The sequence below is a fragment of the Bufo bufo genome, chromosome 9 (assembly GCF_905171765.1).
Source record: "Bufo bufo chromosome 9, aBufBuf1.1, whole genome shotgun sequence".
Lineage (NCBI taxonomy): Eukaryota > Metazoa > Chordata > Amphibia > Anura > Bufonidae > Bufo > Bufo bufo.
In genome coordinates, this window is record NC_053397.1 from 228,218,894 (window position 1) to 228,237,367 (window position 18,474).

General features: G+C 48.1%; 1 protein-coding gene across 2 annotated transcripts in view; it reads right to left on the minus strand.

Moving 5' to 3' along the window:
* Nucleotides 1-18,474, minus strand: part of B4GALT2 (beta-1,4-galactosyltransferase 2) — a 69,707-nt gene that overhangs the window by 22,482 nt on the left and 28,751 nt on the right. For both annotated transcript variants that reach the window (XM_040407967.1, XM_040407968.1), the window contains exons 4-6: nucleotides 16,061-16,248; nucleotides 10,801-10,923; nucleotides 297-401 (exon numbers count right to left, since the gene is read on the minus strand). In XM_040407967.1, coding sequence (XP_040263901.1) covers nucleotides 297-401; nucleotides 10,801-10,923; nucleotides 16,061-16,248 — 416 coding nt within the window. The remainder of the gene's footprint in view (nucleotides 1-296; nucleotides 402-10,800; nucleotides 10,924-16,060; nucleotides 16,249-18,474) is intronic.

The following is an 18,474-nucleotide window of genomic DNA, read 5'->3' on the forward strand; positions in this document are numbered from 1 at the left end:
CGAACTGCAAAACGTGAAGCGACACAAATCCGAAGCGATCACTGCAGAATCATCAGGTAACTCAATCTTATACTCCAGTCACATCCAGAGCAGCAGCCACAACTCTGCTGCCACATCCTGTCTCATATTCCAGTCACATTCTGCTGGTTCACACAGATTGACAGAGGGCAGTTTGGTATTGCATTACACTTCATACTTTAGTCACAGCCAGAGCTGCACTCAGGAGTGTGATGTTTGCCACATGTAACATGAGCACACGCATGACGAGGGCACACACATGTAGAGCAGACTCTCACCGCTGGGGGTTGGGCTCGTTGTGCTTATCTCGCTCGTGTTTGATCATCCGATAACGTCCGATGCGAATGTCGGGTCTGGAAACCTTCATCCCGTTCAAGGTGATCCTGTGAATGAAAGACACGAAAGCGACATCACTGGGGGTATACAGCGAGGGGTCATGAGGAGATGTACGGGAAGTATAGAGGCACCGCTATACATCACTGGGGGTATACAGCGGGGAGTCATGAGGAGATGTACGGGAAGTATAGAGGCACCGCTATACATCACTGGGGGTATACAGCGAGGAGTCATGAGGAGATGTACGGGAAGTATAGAGGCACCGCTATACATCACTGGGGGTATACAGCGAGGGGTCATGAGGAGATGTACGGGAAGTATAGAGGCACCGCTATACATCACTGGGGGTATACAGCGGGGAGTCATGAGGAGATGTACGGGAAGTATAGAGGCACCGCTATACATCACTGGGGGTATAAAGCGAGGAGTCATGAGGAGATGTACGGGAAGTATAGAGGCACCGCTATACATCACTGGGGGTATACAGCGGGGAGTCATGAGGAGATGTACGGGAAGTATAGAGGCACCGCTATACATCACTGGGGGGGTATACAGCGGGGAGTCATGAGGAGATGTACGGGAAGTATAGAGGCACCGCTATACATCACTGGGGGTATACAGCGGGGAGTCATGAGGAGATGTACGGTAAGTATAGAGGCACCGCTATACATCACTGGGGGTATACAGCGAGGAGTCATGAGGAGATGTACGGGAAGTATAGAGGCACCGCTATACATCACTGGGGGGGTATACAGCGAGGAGTCATGAGGAGATGTACGGGAAGTATAGAGGCACCGCTATACATCACTGGGGGTATACAGCGAGGAGTCATGAGGAGATGTACGGGAAGTATAGAGGCACCGCTATACATCACTGGGGGGGTATACAGCGAGGAGTCATGAGGAGATGTACGGGAAGTATAGAGGCACCGCTATACATCACTGGGGGTATACAGCGAGGGGTCATGGGGAGATGTACGGGAAGTATAGAGGCACCGCTATACATCACTGGGGGTATACAGCGAGGAGTCATGAGGAGATGTACGGGAAGTATAGAGGCACCGCTATACATCACTGGGGGGGTATACAGCGGGGAGTCATGAGGAGATGTACGGGAAGTATAGAGGCCCCGCTATACATCACTGGGGGTATACAGCGAGGAGTCATGAGGAGATGTACGGGAAGTATAGAGGCACCGCTATACATCACTGGGGGTATACAGCGAGGAGTCATGGGGAGATGTACGGGAAGTATAGAGGCACCGCTATACATCACTGGGGGTATACAGCGAGGGGTCATGGGGAGATGTACGGGAAGTATAGAGGCACCGCTATACATCACTGGGGGTATACAGCGAGGGGTCATGAGGAGATGTACGGGAAGTATAGAGGCACCGCTATACATCACTGGGGGTATACAGCGAGGAGTCATGAGGAGATGTACGGGAAGTATAGAGGCACCGCTATACATCACTGGGGGTATACAGCGCGGAGTCATGAGGAGATGTACGGGAAGTATAGAGGCACCGCTATACATCACTGGGGGTATACAGCGAGGAGTCATGAGGAGATGTACGGGAAGTATAGAGGCACCGCTATACATCACTGGGGGTATACAGCGAGGAGTCATGAGGAGATGTACGGGAAGTATAGAGGCACCGCTATACATCACTGGGGGTATACAGCAAGGAGTCATGAGGAGATGTACGGGAAGTATAGAGGCACCGCTATACATCACTGGGGGTATACAGCGAGGGGTCATGAGGAGATGTACGGGAAGTATAGAGGCACCGCTATACATCACTGGGGGTATACAGCGAGGAGTCATGAGGAGATGTACGGGAAGTATAGAGGCACCGCTATACATCACTGGGGGTATACAGCGAGGGGTCATGAGGAGATGTACGGGAAGTATAGAGGCACCGCTATACATCACTGGGGGTATACAGCGGGGAGTCATGAGGAGATGTACGGGAAGTATAGAGGCACCGCTATACATCACTGGGGGTATACAGCGAGGAGTCATGAGGAGATGTACGGGAAGTATAGAGGCACCGCTATACATCACTGGGGGTATACAGCGCGGAGTCATGAGGAGATGTACGGGAAGTATAGAGGCACCGCTATACATCACTGGGGGTATACAGCGAGGAGTCATGAGGAGATGTACGGGAAGTATAGAGGCACCGCTATACATCACTGGGGGTATACAGCGAGGAGTCATGAGGAGATGTACGGGAAGTATAGAGGCACCGCTATACATCACTGGGGGTATACAGCGGGGAGTCATAAGGAGATGTACGGGAAGTATAGAGGCACCGCTATACATCACTGGGGGTATACAGCGGGGAGTCAGGAGATGTACGGGAAGTATAGAGGCACCGCTATACATCACTGGGGGTATACAGCGGGGAGTCATGAGGAGATGTACGGGAAGTATAGAGGCACCGCTATACATCACTGGGGGTATACAGCGGGGAGTCATGAGGAGATGTACGGGAAGTATAGAGGCACCGCTATACATCACTGGGGGTATACAGCGAGGAGTCATGAGGAGATGTACGGGAAGTATAGAGGCACCGCTATACATCACTGGGGGTATACAGCGAGGAGTCATGAGGAGATGTACGGGAAGTATAGAGGCACCGCTATACATCACTGGGGGTATACAGCGGGGAGTCATGAGGAGATGTACGGGAAGTATAGAGGCACCGCTATACATCACTGGGGGGTATACAGCGAGGAGTCATGAGGAGATGTACGGGAAGTATAGAGGCACCGCTATACATCACTGGGGGTATACAGCGAGGAGTCATGAGCAGATGTACGGGAAGTATAGAGGCACCGCTATACATCACTGGGGGTATACAGCGGGGAGTCATGAGGAGATGTACGGGAAGTATAGAGGCACCGCTATACATCACTGGGGGTATACAGCGAGGAGTCATGGGGAGATGTACGGGAAGTATAGAGGCACCGCTATACATCACTGGGGGTATACAGCGAGGAGTCATGAGGAGATGTACGGGAAGTATAGAGGCACCGCTATACATCACTGGGGGGGTATACAGCGGGGAGTCATGGGGAGATGTACGGGAAGTATAGAGGCACCGCTATACATCACTGGGGGTATACAGCGAGGAGTCATGAGGAGATGTACGGGAAGTATAGAGGCACCGCTATACATCACTGGGGGGGTATACAGCGGGGAGTCATGGGGAGATGTACGGGAAGTATAGAGGCACCGCTATACATCACTGGGGGTATACAGCGGGGAGTCATGAGGAGATGTACGGGAAGTATAGAGGCACCGCTATACATCACTGGGGGTATACAGCGAGGAGTCATGAGGAGATGTACGGGAAGTATAGAGGCACCGCTATACATCACTGGGGGGGTATACAGCGGGGAGTCATGGGGAGATGTACGGGAAGTATAGAGGCACCGCTATACATCACTGGGGGTATACAGCGAGGAGTCATGAGGAGATGTACGGGAAGTATAGAGGCACCGCTATACATCACTGGGGGTATACAGCGAGGAGTCATGAGGAGATGTACGGGAAGTATAGAGGCACCGCTATACATCACTGGGGGTATACAGCGAGGAGTCATGAGGAGATGTACGGGAAGTATAGAGGCACCGCTATACATCACTGGGGGGGTATACAGCGGGGAGTCATGGGGAGATGTACGGGAAGTATAGAGGCACCGCTATACATCACTGGGGGTATACAGCGGGGAGTCATGAGGAGATGTACGGGAAGTATAGAGGCACCGCTATACATCACTGGGGGTATACAGCGAGGAGTCATGAGGAGATGTACGGGAAGTATAGAGGCTCCGCTATACATCACTGGGGGTATACAGCGAGGAGTCATGAGGAGATGTACGGGAAGTATAGAGGCACCGCTATACATCACTGGGGGTATACAGCGGGGAGTCATGAGGAGATGTACGGGAAGTATAGAGGCACCGCTATACATCACTGGGGGTATACAGCGGGGAGTCATGAGGAGATGTACGGTAAGTATAGAGGCACCGCTATACATCACTGGGGGTATACAGCGAGGAGTCATGAGGAGATGTACGGGAAGTATAGAGGCACCGCTATACATCACTGGGGGTATACAGCGAGGAGTCATGAGGAGATGTACAGGAAGTATAGAGGCACCGCTATACATCACTGGGGGTATACAGCGAGGAGTCATGAGGAGATGTACGGGAAGTATAGAGGCACCGCTATACATCACTGGGGGGGTATACAGCGAGGAGTCATGAGGAGATGTACGGGAAGTATAGAGGCACCGCTATACATCACTGGGGGGGTATACAGCGGGGAGTCATGGGGAGATGTACGGGAAGTATAGAGGCACCGCTATACATCACTGGGGGTATACAGCGAGGAGTCATGAGGAGATGTACGGGAAGTATAGAGGCACCGCTATACATCACTGGGGGGTATACAGCGAGGAGTCATGAGGAGATGTACGGGAAGTATAGAGGCACCGCTATACATCACTGGGGGTATACAGCGAGGAGTCATGAGGAGATGTACGGGAAGTATAGAGGCTCCGCTATACATCACTGGGGGTATACAGCGAGGAGTCATGAGGAGATGTACGGGAAGTATAGAGGCACCGCTATACATCACTGGGGGTATACAGCAAGGGGTCATGAGGAGATGTACGGGAAGTATAGAGGCACCGCTATACATCACTGGGGGTATACAGCGAGGGGTCATGGGGAGATGTACGGGAAGTATAGAGGCACCGCTATACATCACTGGGGGGTATACAGCGGGGAGTCATGAGGAGATGTACGGGAAGTATAGAGGCACCGCTATACATCACTGGGGGTATACAGCGGGGAGTCATGAGGAGATGTACGGGAAGTATAGAGGCACCGCTATACATCACTGGGGGTATACAGCGAGGAGTCATGGGGAGATGTACGGGAAGTATAGAGGCACCGCTATACATCACTGGGGGTATACAGCGAGGGGTCATGAGGAGATGTACGGGAAGTATAGAGGCACCGCTATACATCACTGGGGGTATACAGCGAGGGGTCATGAGGAGATGTACGGGAAGTATAGAGGCACCGCTATACATCACTGGGGGTATACAGCGAGGAGTCATGAGGAGATGTACGGGAAGTATAGAGGCACCGCTATACATCACTGGGGGGTATACAGCGGGGAGTCATGAGGAGATGTACGGGAAGTATAGAGGCTCCGCTATACATCACTGGGGGGTATACAGCGAGGAGTCATGAGGAGATGTACGGGAAGTATAGAGGCACCGCTATACATCACTGGGGGTATACAGCGAGGAGTCATGAGGAGATGTACGGGAAGTATAGAGGCACCGCTATACATCACTGGGGGTATACAGCGAGGAGTCATGAGGAGATGTACAGGAAGTATAGAGGCACCGCTATACATCACTGGGGGTATACAGCGGGGAGTCATGAGGAGATGTACGGGAAGTATAGAGGCACCGCTATACATCACTGGGGGTATACAGCGGGGAGTCATGAGGAGATGTACGGGAAGTATAGAGGCACCGCTATACATCACTGGGGGTATACAGCGGGGAGTCATGAGGAGATGTACGGGAAGTATAGAGGCACCGCTATACATCACTGGGGGTATACAGCGAGGAGTCATGAGGAGATGTACGGGAAGTATAGAGGCACCGCTATACATCACTGGGGGTATACAGCGAGGAGTCATGAGGAGATGTACGGGAAGTATAGAGGCACCGCTATACATCACTGGGGGGTATACAGCGGGGAGTCATGAGGAGATGTACGGGAAGTATAGAGGCACCGCTATACATCACTGGGGGTATACAGCGAGGAGTCATGAGGAGATGTACGGGAAGTATAGAGGCACCGCTATACATCACTGGGGGTATACAGCGAGGAGTCATGAGGAGATGTACGGGAAGTATAGAGGCACCGCTATACATCACTGGGGGGTATACAGCGGGGAGTCATGAGGAGATGTACGGGAAGTATAGAGGCACCGCTATACATCACTGGGGGTATACAGCGGGGAGTCAGGAGATGTACGGGAAGTATAGAGGCACCGCTATACATCACTGGGGGTATACAGCGAGGAGTCATGAGGAGATGTACGGGAAGTATAGAGGCACCGCTATACATCACTGGGGGTATACAGCGAGGGGTCATGAGGAGATGTACGGGAAGTATAGAGGCACCGCTATACATCACTGGGGGTATACAGCGAGGAGTCATGAGGAGATGTACGGGAAGTATAGAGGCACCGCTATACATCACTGGGGGTATACAGCGAGGAGTCATGAGGAGATGTACGGGAAGTATAGAGGCACCGCTATACATCACTGGGGGTATACAGCGAGGGGTCATGAGGAGATGTACGGGAAGTATAGAGGCACCGCTATACATCACTGGGGGGTATACAGCGAGGAGTCATGAGGAGATGTACGGGAAGTATAGAGGCACCGCTATACATCACTGGGGGTATACAGCGAGGAGTCATGAGGAGATGTACGGGAAGTATAGAGGCACCGCTATACATCACTGGGGGTATACAGCGAGGAGTCATGAGGAGATGTACGGGAAGTATAGAGGCACCGCTATACATCACTGGGGGTATACAGCGAGGAGTCATGAGGAGATGTACGGGAAGTATAGAGGCACCGCTATACATCACTGGGGGTATACAGCGAGGAGTCATGAGGAGATGTACGGGAAGTATAGAGGCACCGCTATACATCACTGGGGGTATACAGCGGGGAGTCATGAGGAGATGTACGGGAAGTATAGAGGCACCGCTATACATCACTGGGGGTATACAGCGAGGAGTCATGAGGAGATGTACGGGAAGTATAGAGGCACCGCTATACATCACTGGGGGTATACAGCGGGGAGTCATGAGGAGATGTACGGGAAGTATAGAGGCACAGCTATACATCACTGGGGGTATACAGCGAGGAGTCATGAGGAGATGTACGGGAAGTATAGAGGCACCGCTATACATCACCGGGGGTATACAGCGGGGAGTCATGAGGAGATGTACGGGAAGTATAGAGGCACCGCTATACATCACTGGGGGTATACAGCGAGGGGTCATGGGGAGATGTACGGGAAGTATAGAGGCACCGCTATACATCACTGGGGGTATACAGCGAGGGGTCATGGGGAGATGTACGGGAAGTATAGAGGCACCGCTATACATCACTGGGGGTATACAGCGAGGGGTCATGAGGAGATGTACGGGAAGTATAGAGGCACCGCTATACATCACTGGGGGTATACAGCGAGGAGTCATGAGGAGATGTACGGGAAGTATAGAGGCACCGCTATACATCACTGGGGGGTATACAGCGGGGAGTCATGAGGAGATGTACGGGAAGTATAGAGGCTCCGCTATACATCACTGGGGGGTATACAGCGAGGAGTCATGGGGAGATGTACGGGAAGTATAGAGGCACCGCTATACATCACTGGGGGTATACAGCGAGGAGTCATGAGGAGATGTACGGGAAGTATAGAGGCTCCGCTATACATCACTGGGGGTATACAGCGAGGAGTCATGAGGAGATGTACGGGAAGTATAGAGGCACCGCTATACATCACTGGGGGTATACAGCGAGGAGTCATGAGGAGATGTACGGGAAGTATAGAGGCACCGCTATACATCACTGGGGGTATACAGCGAGGAGTCATGAGGAGATGTACGGGAAGTATAGAGGCACCGCTATACATCACTGGGGGTATACAGCGAGGAGTCATGAGGAGATGTACGGGAAGTATAGAGGCACCGCTATACATCACTGGGGGTATACAGCGGGGAGTCATGAGGAGATGTACGGGAAGTATAGAGGCACCGCTATACATCACTGGGGGTATACAGCGAGGAGTCATGAGGAGATGTACGGGAAGTATAGAGGCACCGCTATACATCACTGGGGGTATACAGCGAGGAGTCATGAGGAGATGTACGGGAAGTATAGAGGCACCGCTATACATCACTGGGGGTATACAGCGGGGAGTCATGAGGAGATGTACGGGAAGTATAGAGGCACCGCTATACATCACTGGGGGTATACAGCGGGGAGTCATGAGGAGATGTACGGGAAGTATAGAGGCACCGCTATACATCACTGGGGGTATACAGCGAGGAGTCATGAGGAGATGTACGGGAAGTATAGAGGCACCGCTATACATCACTGGGGGTATACAGCGAGGAGTCATGAGGAGATGTACGGGAAGTATAGAGGCACCGCTATACATCACTGGGGGTATACGGCGGGGAGTCATGAGGAGATGTACGGGAAGTATAGAGGCACCGCTATACATCACTGGGGGTATACAGCGAGGAGTCATGAGGAGATGTACGGGAAGTATAGAGGCACCGCTATACATCACTGGGGGTATACAGCGGGGAGTCATGAGGAGATGTACGGGAAGTATAGAGGCACCGCTATACATCACTGGGGGTATACAGCGAGGAGTCATGAGGAGATGTACGGGAAGTATAGAGGCACCGCTATACATCACTGGGGGTATACAGCGAGGAGTCATGAGGAGATGTACGGGAAGTATAGAGGCACCGCTATACATCACTGGGGGTATACAGCGGGGAGTCATGAGGAGATGTACGGGAAGTATAGAGGCACCGCTATACATCACTGGGGGTATACAGCGAGGAGTCATGAGGAGATGTACGGGAAGTATAGAGGCACCGCTATACATCACTGGGGGTATACAGCGGGGAGTCATGAGGAGATGTACGGGAAGTATAGAGGCACCGCTATACATCACTGGGGGTATACAGCGAGGAGTCATGAGGAGATGTACGGGAAGTATAGAGGCACCGCTATACATCACTGGGGGTATACAGCGGGGAGTCATGAGGAGATGTACGGGAAGTATAGAGGCACCGCTATACATCACTGGGGGTATACAGCGGGGAGTCATGAGGAGATGTACGGGAAGTATAGAGGCACCGCTATACATCACTGGGGGTATACAGCGAGGAGTCATGAGGAGATGTACGGGAAGTATAGAGGCACCGCTATACATCACTGGGGGTATACAGCGAGGAGTCATGAGGAGATGTACGGGAAGTATAGAGGCACCGCTATACATCACTGGGGGTATACAGCGAGGAGTCATGAGGAGATGTACGGGAAGTATAGAGGCACCGCTATACATCACTGGGGGTATACAGCGGGGAGTCATGAGGAGATGTACGGGAAGTATAGAGGCACCGCTATACATCACTGGGGGTATACAGCGAGGAGTCATGAGGAGATGTACGGGAAGTATAGAGGCACCGCTATACATCACTGGGGGTATACAGCGAGGAGTCATGGGGAGATGTACGGGAAGTATAGAGGCACCGCTATACATCACTGGGGGTATACAGCGAGGAGTCATGAGGAGATGTACGGGAAGTATAGAGGCACCGCTATACATCACTGGGGGTATACAGCGGGGAGTCATGAGGAGATGTACGGGAAGTATAGAGGCACCGCTATACATCACTGGGGGTATACAGCGAGGAGTCATGAGGAGATGTACGGGAAGTATAGAGGCACCGCTATACATCACTGGGGGTATACAGCGAGGAGTCATGAGGAGATGTACGGGAAGTATAGAGGCACCGCTATACATCACTGGGGGTATACAGCGAGGAGTCATGAGGAGATGTACGGGAAGTATAGAGGCACCGCTATACATCACTGGGGGTATACAGCGGGGAGTCATGGGGAGATGTACGGGAAGTATAGAGGCACCGCTATACATCACTGGGGGTATACAGCGGGGAGTCATGAGGAGATGTACGGGAAGTATAGAGGCACCGCTATACATCACTGGGGATATACAGCGGGGAGTCATAAGGAGATGTACGGGAAGTATAGAGGCACCGCTATACATCACTGGGGGTATACAGCGGGGAGTCATGAGGAGATGTACGGGAAGTATAGAGGCACCGCTATACATCACTGGGGATATACAGCGGGGAGTCATAAGGAGATGTACGGGAAGTATAGAGGCACCGCTATACATCACTGGGGGTATACAGCGGGGAGTCATGAGGAGATGTACGGGAAGTATAGAGGCACCGCTATACATCACTGGGGGTATACAGCGGGGAGTCATGAGGAGATGTACGGGAAGTATAGAGGCACCGCTATACATCACTGGGGGTATACAGCGAGGGGTCATGAGGAGATGTACGGGAAGTATAGAGGCACCGCTATACATCACTGGGGGTATACAGCGGGGAGTCATGAGGAGATGTACGGGAAGTATAGAGGCACCGCTATACATCACTGGGGGTATACAGCGGGTATCCGCCATGTATAAGATGAGGAGACGCAGTACACTGCTGGTGATGACGCGGCGGGCAGGACATCGCAGTGCGGTCATATACATAAGGTTCTTCACCTGTTGTAGATATCGTCGTCCTCTCCTCCCCAGCCCCAGTACTCGTTCGGGAATCCATTAATCTTTTGGAACTGCAGCTTACTCAGACCAGAAACTCCTCCGAAATATCCGGCGTACGGCAGCCTGCGAGGGACAGAGGAAAGTGAGGACAAGAGGAGAAGATGCCGGGACCACGCCGACCACCGACCACGTCCTGCCACAATCTGCATTTTATTACTTTCATTTATTTTAATCAGAAGTTTCCAAAGCAGCTCGACGTTCTTCACGTTTTTCCCACTCTATTATCTCTGTACTATGACATCACTGTGTTTATTATCCCTGTACTGTGACATCACTGTGTGTATTATCCCTGTACTGTGACATCACTGTGTGTATTATCTCTGTACTATGACATCACTGTGTATATTATCCTGTACTGTGACATCACTGTGTGTATTATCTCTGTACTGTGACATCACTGTGTATATTATCTCTGTACTGTGACATCACTGTGTTTATCATCTCTGTACTGTGACATCATTGTGTGTATCATCTCTGTACTGTGACATCACTGTGTTTATTATCCCTGTACTGTGACATCATTGTGTTTATTATCTCTGTACTGTGACATCACTGTGTTTATTATCTCTGTACTGTGACATCACTGTGTTTATTATCCCTGTACTGTGACATCATTGTGTTTATTATCTCTGTACTGTGACATCACTGTGTGTATTATCTCTGTACTGTGACATCACTGTGTTTATTATCTCTGTACTGTGGCATCACTGTGTGTATTATCCCTGTACTGTGACATCACTGTGTGTATTATCTCTGTACTGTGACATCACTGTGTTTATTATCCCTGTACTGTGACATCACTGTGTTTATTATCTCTGTACTGTGACATCACTGTGTGTATTATCCCTGTACTGTGACATCACTGTGTGTATTATCTCTGTACTGTGACATCACTGTGTGTATTATCCCTGTACTGTGACATCACTGTGTGTATTATCTCTGTACTGTGACATCACTGTGTGTATTATCCCTGTACTGTGACATCACTGTGTTTATTATCTCTGTACTGTGACATCACTGTGTGTATTATCCCTGTACTGTGACATCATTGTGTGTATTATCTCTGTACTGTGACATCATTGTGTGTATCATCTCTGTACTGTGACATCACTGTGTTTATTATCTCTGTACTGTGACATCACTGTGTTTATTATCTCTGTACTGTGACATCACTGTGTTTATTATCCCTGTACTGTGACATCACTGTGTTTATTATCCCTGTACTGTGACATCACTGTGTGTATTATCTCTGTACTGTGACATCACTGTGTTTATTATCCCTGTACTGTGACATCACTGTGTTTATTATCCCTGTACTGTGACATCACTGTGTGTATTATCTCTGTCCTGTGACATCACTGTGTATTATCCCTGTACTGTGACATCACTGTGTGTATTATCTCTGTACTGTGACATCACTGTGTGTATTATCCCTGTACTGTGACATCACTGTGTTTATTATCATTGTACTGTGACATCACTGTGTTTATTATCTCTGTACTGTGACATCACTGTGTATATTATCTCTGTACTGTGACATCACTGTGTATATTATCTCTGTACTGTGACATCACTGTGTGTATTATCTCTGTACTGTGACATCACTGTGTGTATTATCTCTGTACTGTGACATCACTGTGTTTATTATCCCTGTACTGTGACATCACTGTGTGTATTATCTCTGTACTGTGACATCACTGTGTGTATTATCCCTGTACTGTGACATCACTGTGTATATTATCCCTGTACTGTGACATCACTGTGTGTATTATCCCTGTACTGTGACATCACTGTGTATTATCTCTGTACTGTGACATCACTGTATATTATCCCTGTACTGTGACATCACTGTGTGTATTATCTCTGTACTGTGACATCACTGTGTATATTATCCCTGTACTGTGACATCACTGTGTGTATTATCCCTGTACTGTGACATCACTGTGTTTATTATCCCTGTACTGTGACATCACTGTGTGTATTATCCCTGTACTGTGACATCACTGTGTATTATCTCTGTACTGTGACATCACTGTATATTATCCCTGTACTGTGACATCACTGTGTGTATTATCTCTGTACTGTGACATCACTGTGTATATTATCCCTGTACTGTGACATCACTGTGTGTATTATCCCTGTACTGTGACATCACTGTGTTTATTATCCCTGTACTGTGACATCACTGTGTGTATTATCTCTGTACTGTGACATCACTGTGTGTATTATCCCTGTACTGTGACATCACTGTGTGTATTATCTCTGTACTGTGACATCACTGTGTATTATCTCTGTACTGTGACATCACTGTGTGTATTATCTCTGTACTGTGACATCACTGTGTTTATTATCCCTGTACTGTGACATCACTGTGTTTATTATCTCTGTACTGTGACATCACTGTGTGTATTATCTCTGTACTATGACATCACTGTGTGTATCATCTCTGTACTGTGACATCATTGTGTGTATTATCTCTGTACTGTGACATCACTGTGTTTATTATCTCTGTACTGTGACATCACTGTGTGTATTATCCCTGTACTGTGACATCACTGTGTGTATTATCTCTGTACTGTGACATCACTGTGTGTATTATCTCTGTACTGTGACATCACTGTGTTTATTATCTCTGTACTGTGACATCACTGTGTGTATTATCCCTGTACTGTGACATCACTGTGTTTATTATCCCTGTTCTGTGACATCACTGTGTGTATTATCTCTGTACTGTGACATCACTGTGTTTATTATCCCTGTACTGTGACATCACTGTGTTTATTATCCCTGTTCTGTGACATCACTGTGTGTATTATCTCTGTACTGTGACATCACTGTGTGTATTATCTCTGTACTGTGACATCACTGTGTGTATTATCTCTGTACTGTGACATCACTGTGTGTATTATCTCTGTACTGTGACATCACTGTGTGTATTATCTCTGTACTGTGACATCACTGTGTTTATTATCCCTGTACTGTGACATCACTGTGTTTATTATCTCTGTACTGTGACATCACTGTGTATATTATCCCTGTACTGTGACATCACTGTGTGTATTATCCCTGTACTGTGACATCACTGTGTTTATTATCTCTGTACTGTGACATCACTGTGTGTATTATCTCTGTGCTGTGACATCACTGTGTTTATTATCTCTGTACTGTGACATCACTGTGTTTATTATCTCTATACTGTGACATCACTGTGTTTATTATCTCTGTACTGTGACATCACTGTGTTTATTATCTCTGTACTGTGACATCACTGTGTTTATTATCTCTGTACTGTGACATCACTGTGTGTATTATCCCTGTACTGTGACATCACTGTGTGTATTATCCCTGTACTGTGACATCACTGTGTATTATCTCTGTACTGTGACATCACTGTGTGTATTATCTCTGTACTGTGACATCACTGTGTGTATTATCTCCGTACTGTGACATCACTGTGTTTATTATACCTGTACTGTGACATCACTGTGTTAATTATCTCTGTACTGTGACATCACTGTGTTTATTATCTCTGTACTGTGACATCACTGTGTGTATTATCCCTGTACTGTGACATCACTGTGTTTATTATCTCTGTACTGTGACATCACTGTGTGTATTATCTCTGTACTATGACATCACTGTGTGTATTATCTCTGTACTGTGACATCATTGTGTGTATCATCTCTGTACTGTGACATCATTGTGTGTATCATCTCTGTACTGTGACATCACTGTGTGTATTATCTCTGTACTGTGACATCACTGTGTTTATTATCTCTGTACTGTGACATCACTGTGTGTATTATCCCTGTACTGTGACATCACTGTGTGTATTATCTCTGTACTGTGACATCACTGTGTGTATTATCTCTGTACTGTGACATCACTGTGTTTATTATCTCTGTACTGTGACATCACTGTGTGTATTATCCCTGTACTGTGACATCACTGTGTTTATTATCCCTGTTCTGTGACATCACTGTGTGTATTATCTCTGTACTGTGACATCACTGTGTTTATTATCCCTGTACTGTGACATCACTGTGTGTATTATCCCTGTACTGTGACATCACTGTGTTTATTATCCCTGTTCTGTGACATCACTGTGTGTATTATCTCTGTACTGTGACATCACTGTGTTTATTATCCCTGTACTGTGACATCACTGTGTGTATTATCTCTGTACTGTGACATCACTGTGTGTATTATCTCTGTACTGTGACATCACTGTGTGTATTATCTCTGTACTGTGACATCACTGTGTGTATTATCTCTGTACTGTGACATCACTGTGTTTATTATCCCTGTACTGTGACATCACTGTGTGTATTATCCCTGTACTGTGACATCACTGTGTGTATTATCTCTGTACTGTGACATCACTGTGTGTATTATCTCTGTACTGTGACATCACTGTGTGTATTATCTCTGTACTGTGACATCACTGTGTGTATTATCTCTGTACTGTGACATCACTGTGTGTATTATCTCTGTACTGTGACATCACTGTGTTTATTATCTCTGTGCTGTGACATCACTGTGTGTATTATCTCTGTGCTGTGACATCACTGTGTTTATTATCTCTGTACTGTGACATCACTGTGTTTATTATCTCTATACTGTGACATCACTGTGTTTATTATCTCTGTACTGTGACATCACTGTGTGTATTATCCCTGTACTGTGACATCACTGTGTTTATTATCCCTGTACTGTGACATCACTGTGTGTATTATCCCTGTACTGTGACATCACTGTGTATTATCTCTGTACTGTGACATCACTGTGTGTATTATCTCCGTACTGTGACATCACTGTGTGTATTATCTCCGTACTGTGACATCACTGTGTTTATTATACCTGTACTGTGACATCACTGTGTTTATTATCTCTGTACTGTGACATCACTGTGTTTATTATCTCTGTACTGTGACATCACTGTGTGTATTATCCCTGTACTGTGACATCACTGTGTTTATTATCTCTGTACTGTGACATCACTGTGTGTATTATCTCTGTACTGTGACATCACTGTGTGTATTATCCCTGTACTGTGACATCACTGTGTGTATTATCCCTGTACTGTGACATCACTGTGTTTATTATCTCTGTACTGTGACATCACTGTGTGTATTATCTCTGTACTGTGACATCACTGTGTGTATTATTTGGTTGGACTGTTAAATATAGCATCCATTACCGGAAACCGAACTTATCCATGGCGATAGCAAAGTGGCGCGGCTGCTCGTAGCAGTGGTAGAGATTACGGTCGTCCATGGGGATGAGATCGACGTCGCTGAAAATAAAACAGTCGTATTCTGCGTCCTTTAGCGCCTCCAGGAATCCGACATTCATGAGCTTCGCGCGATTAAACGTCTCCTCCCCGAACTGCAGACAGAACGTAAAATATGGGTCAGGCACTGGGACCCAGCACACCGCGGCAGACTCTGCAGGATGAGGGTACAGATGGAGCAGGATTTGGTGCGCCTCCCCCCCATGGAGGATTCCTCCTCACCAGCCGTTACATAATGTTACAGTAACATCTACAGTACCTGTTGTCATAGAAACAAGTGTCTCTGGATGGCACGCTGACGATGGGGGGGGGGGGGGGGGGGAGGGGGCTGGCGGCAGTGTATTCTGAGGCCTCAGACTGGGAGGAGGAATATACAACAATCTACTGGGGGCAGAGCAGCCATACTGCTGACATCAGACAGGGAATCATCTTCCATCAGTTCAGCATGAGCTCCCTGCTTCATGAACAGAATGCCAGAACTAATGTTAAGACCGACACAAAGGCTATGGATGCTGTACACAGTGCAGATTTAAGAGTCAGTCCTGGTTTGTGGAAAGCTGAGTGACAACCTCTGTACTCCTAGAAAGCTGAGTGACAACCTCTGTACTCCCAGAAAGCTGAGTGACAACCTCTGTACTCCCAGAAAGCTGAGTGACAACCTCTGTACTCCTAGAAAGCTGAGTGACAACCTCTGTACTCCCAGAAAGCTGAGTGACAACCTCTATATACCCAGAAAGCTGAGTGACAACCTCTGTACTCCCAGAAAGCTGAGTGACAACCTCTGTACTCCTAGAAAGCTGAGTGACAACCTCTGTACTCCTAGAAAGCTGAGTGACAACCTCTGTACTCCTAGAAAGCTGAGTGACAACCTCTGTACTTCTAGAAAGCTGAGTGACAACCTCTGTACTTCTAGAAAGCTGAGTGACAACCTCTGTACTCCCAGAAAGCTGAGTGACAACCTCTGTACTCCTAGAAAGCTGAGTGACAACCTCTGTACTCCTAGAAAGCTGAGTGACAACCTCTGTACTCCTAGAAAGCTGAGTGACAACCTCTGTACTCCTAGAAAGCTGAGTGACAACCTCTATAAACCCAGAAAGCTGAGTGACAACCTCTGTACTCCCAGAAAGCTGAGTGACAACCTCTGTACTCCTAGAAAGCTGAGTGACAACCTCTGTACTCCTAGAAAGCTGAGTGACAACCTCTGTACTCCTAGAAAGCTGAGTGACAACCTCTGTACTTCTAGAAAGCTGAGTGACAACCTCTGTACTCCCAGAAAGCTGAGTGACAACCTCTGTACTCCTAGAAAGCTGAGTGACAACCTCTGTACTCCTAGAAAGCTGAGTGACAACCTCTGTACTCCTAGAAAGCTGAGTGACAACCTCTGTACTCCTAGAAAGCTGAGTGACAACCTCTGTACTCCTAGAAAGCTGAGTGACAACCTCTGTACTCCTAGAAAGCTGAGTGACAACCTCTGTACTCCTAGAAAGCTGAGTGACAACCTCTGTACTCCCAGAAAGCTGAGTGACAACCTCTGTACTCCTAGAAAGCTGAGTGACAACCTCTGTACTCCCAGAAAGCTGAGTGACAACCTCTGTACTCCTAGAAAGCTGAGTGACAACCTCTGTACTCCCAGAAAGCTGAGTGACAACCTCTGTACTCCTAGAAAGCTGAGTGACAACCTTTGTACTCCTAGAAAGCTGAGTGACAACCTCTGTACTCCTAGAAAGCTGAGTGACAACCTCTGTACTCCCAGAAAGCTGAGTGACAACCTCTGTACTCCCAGAAAGCTGAGTGACAACCTCTGTACTCCCAGAAAGCTGAGTGACAACCTCTGTACTCCCAGAAAGCTGAGTGACAACCTCTGTACTCCCAGAAAGCTGAGTGACAACCTCTGTACTCCTAGAAAGCTGAGTGACAACCTCTGTACTCCTAGAAAGCTGAGTGACAACCTCTGTACTCCCAGAAAGCTGAGTGACAACCTCTGTACTCCCAGAAAGCTGAGTGACAACCTCTGTACTCCTAGAAAGCTGAGTGACAACCTCTGTACTCCTAGAAAGCTGAGTGACAACCTCTGTACTCCTAGAAAGCTGAGTGACAACCTCTGTACTCCCAGAAAGCTGAGTGACAACCTCTGTACTCCTAGAAAGCTGACTGACAACCTCTGTACTCCTAGAAAGCTGAGTGACAACCTCTGTACTCCTAGAAAGCTGAGTGACAACCTCTGTATACCCAGAAAGCTGACTGACAACCTCTGTACTCCTAGAAAGCTGACTGACAACCTCTGTACTCCCAGAAAGCTGAGTGACAACCTCTGTACTCCT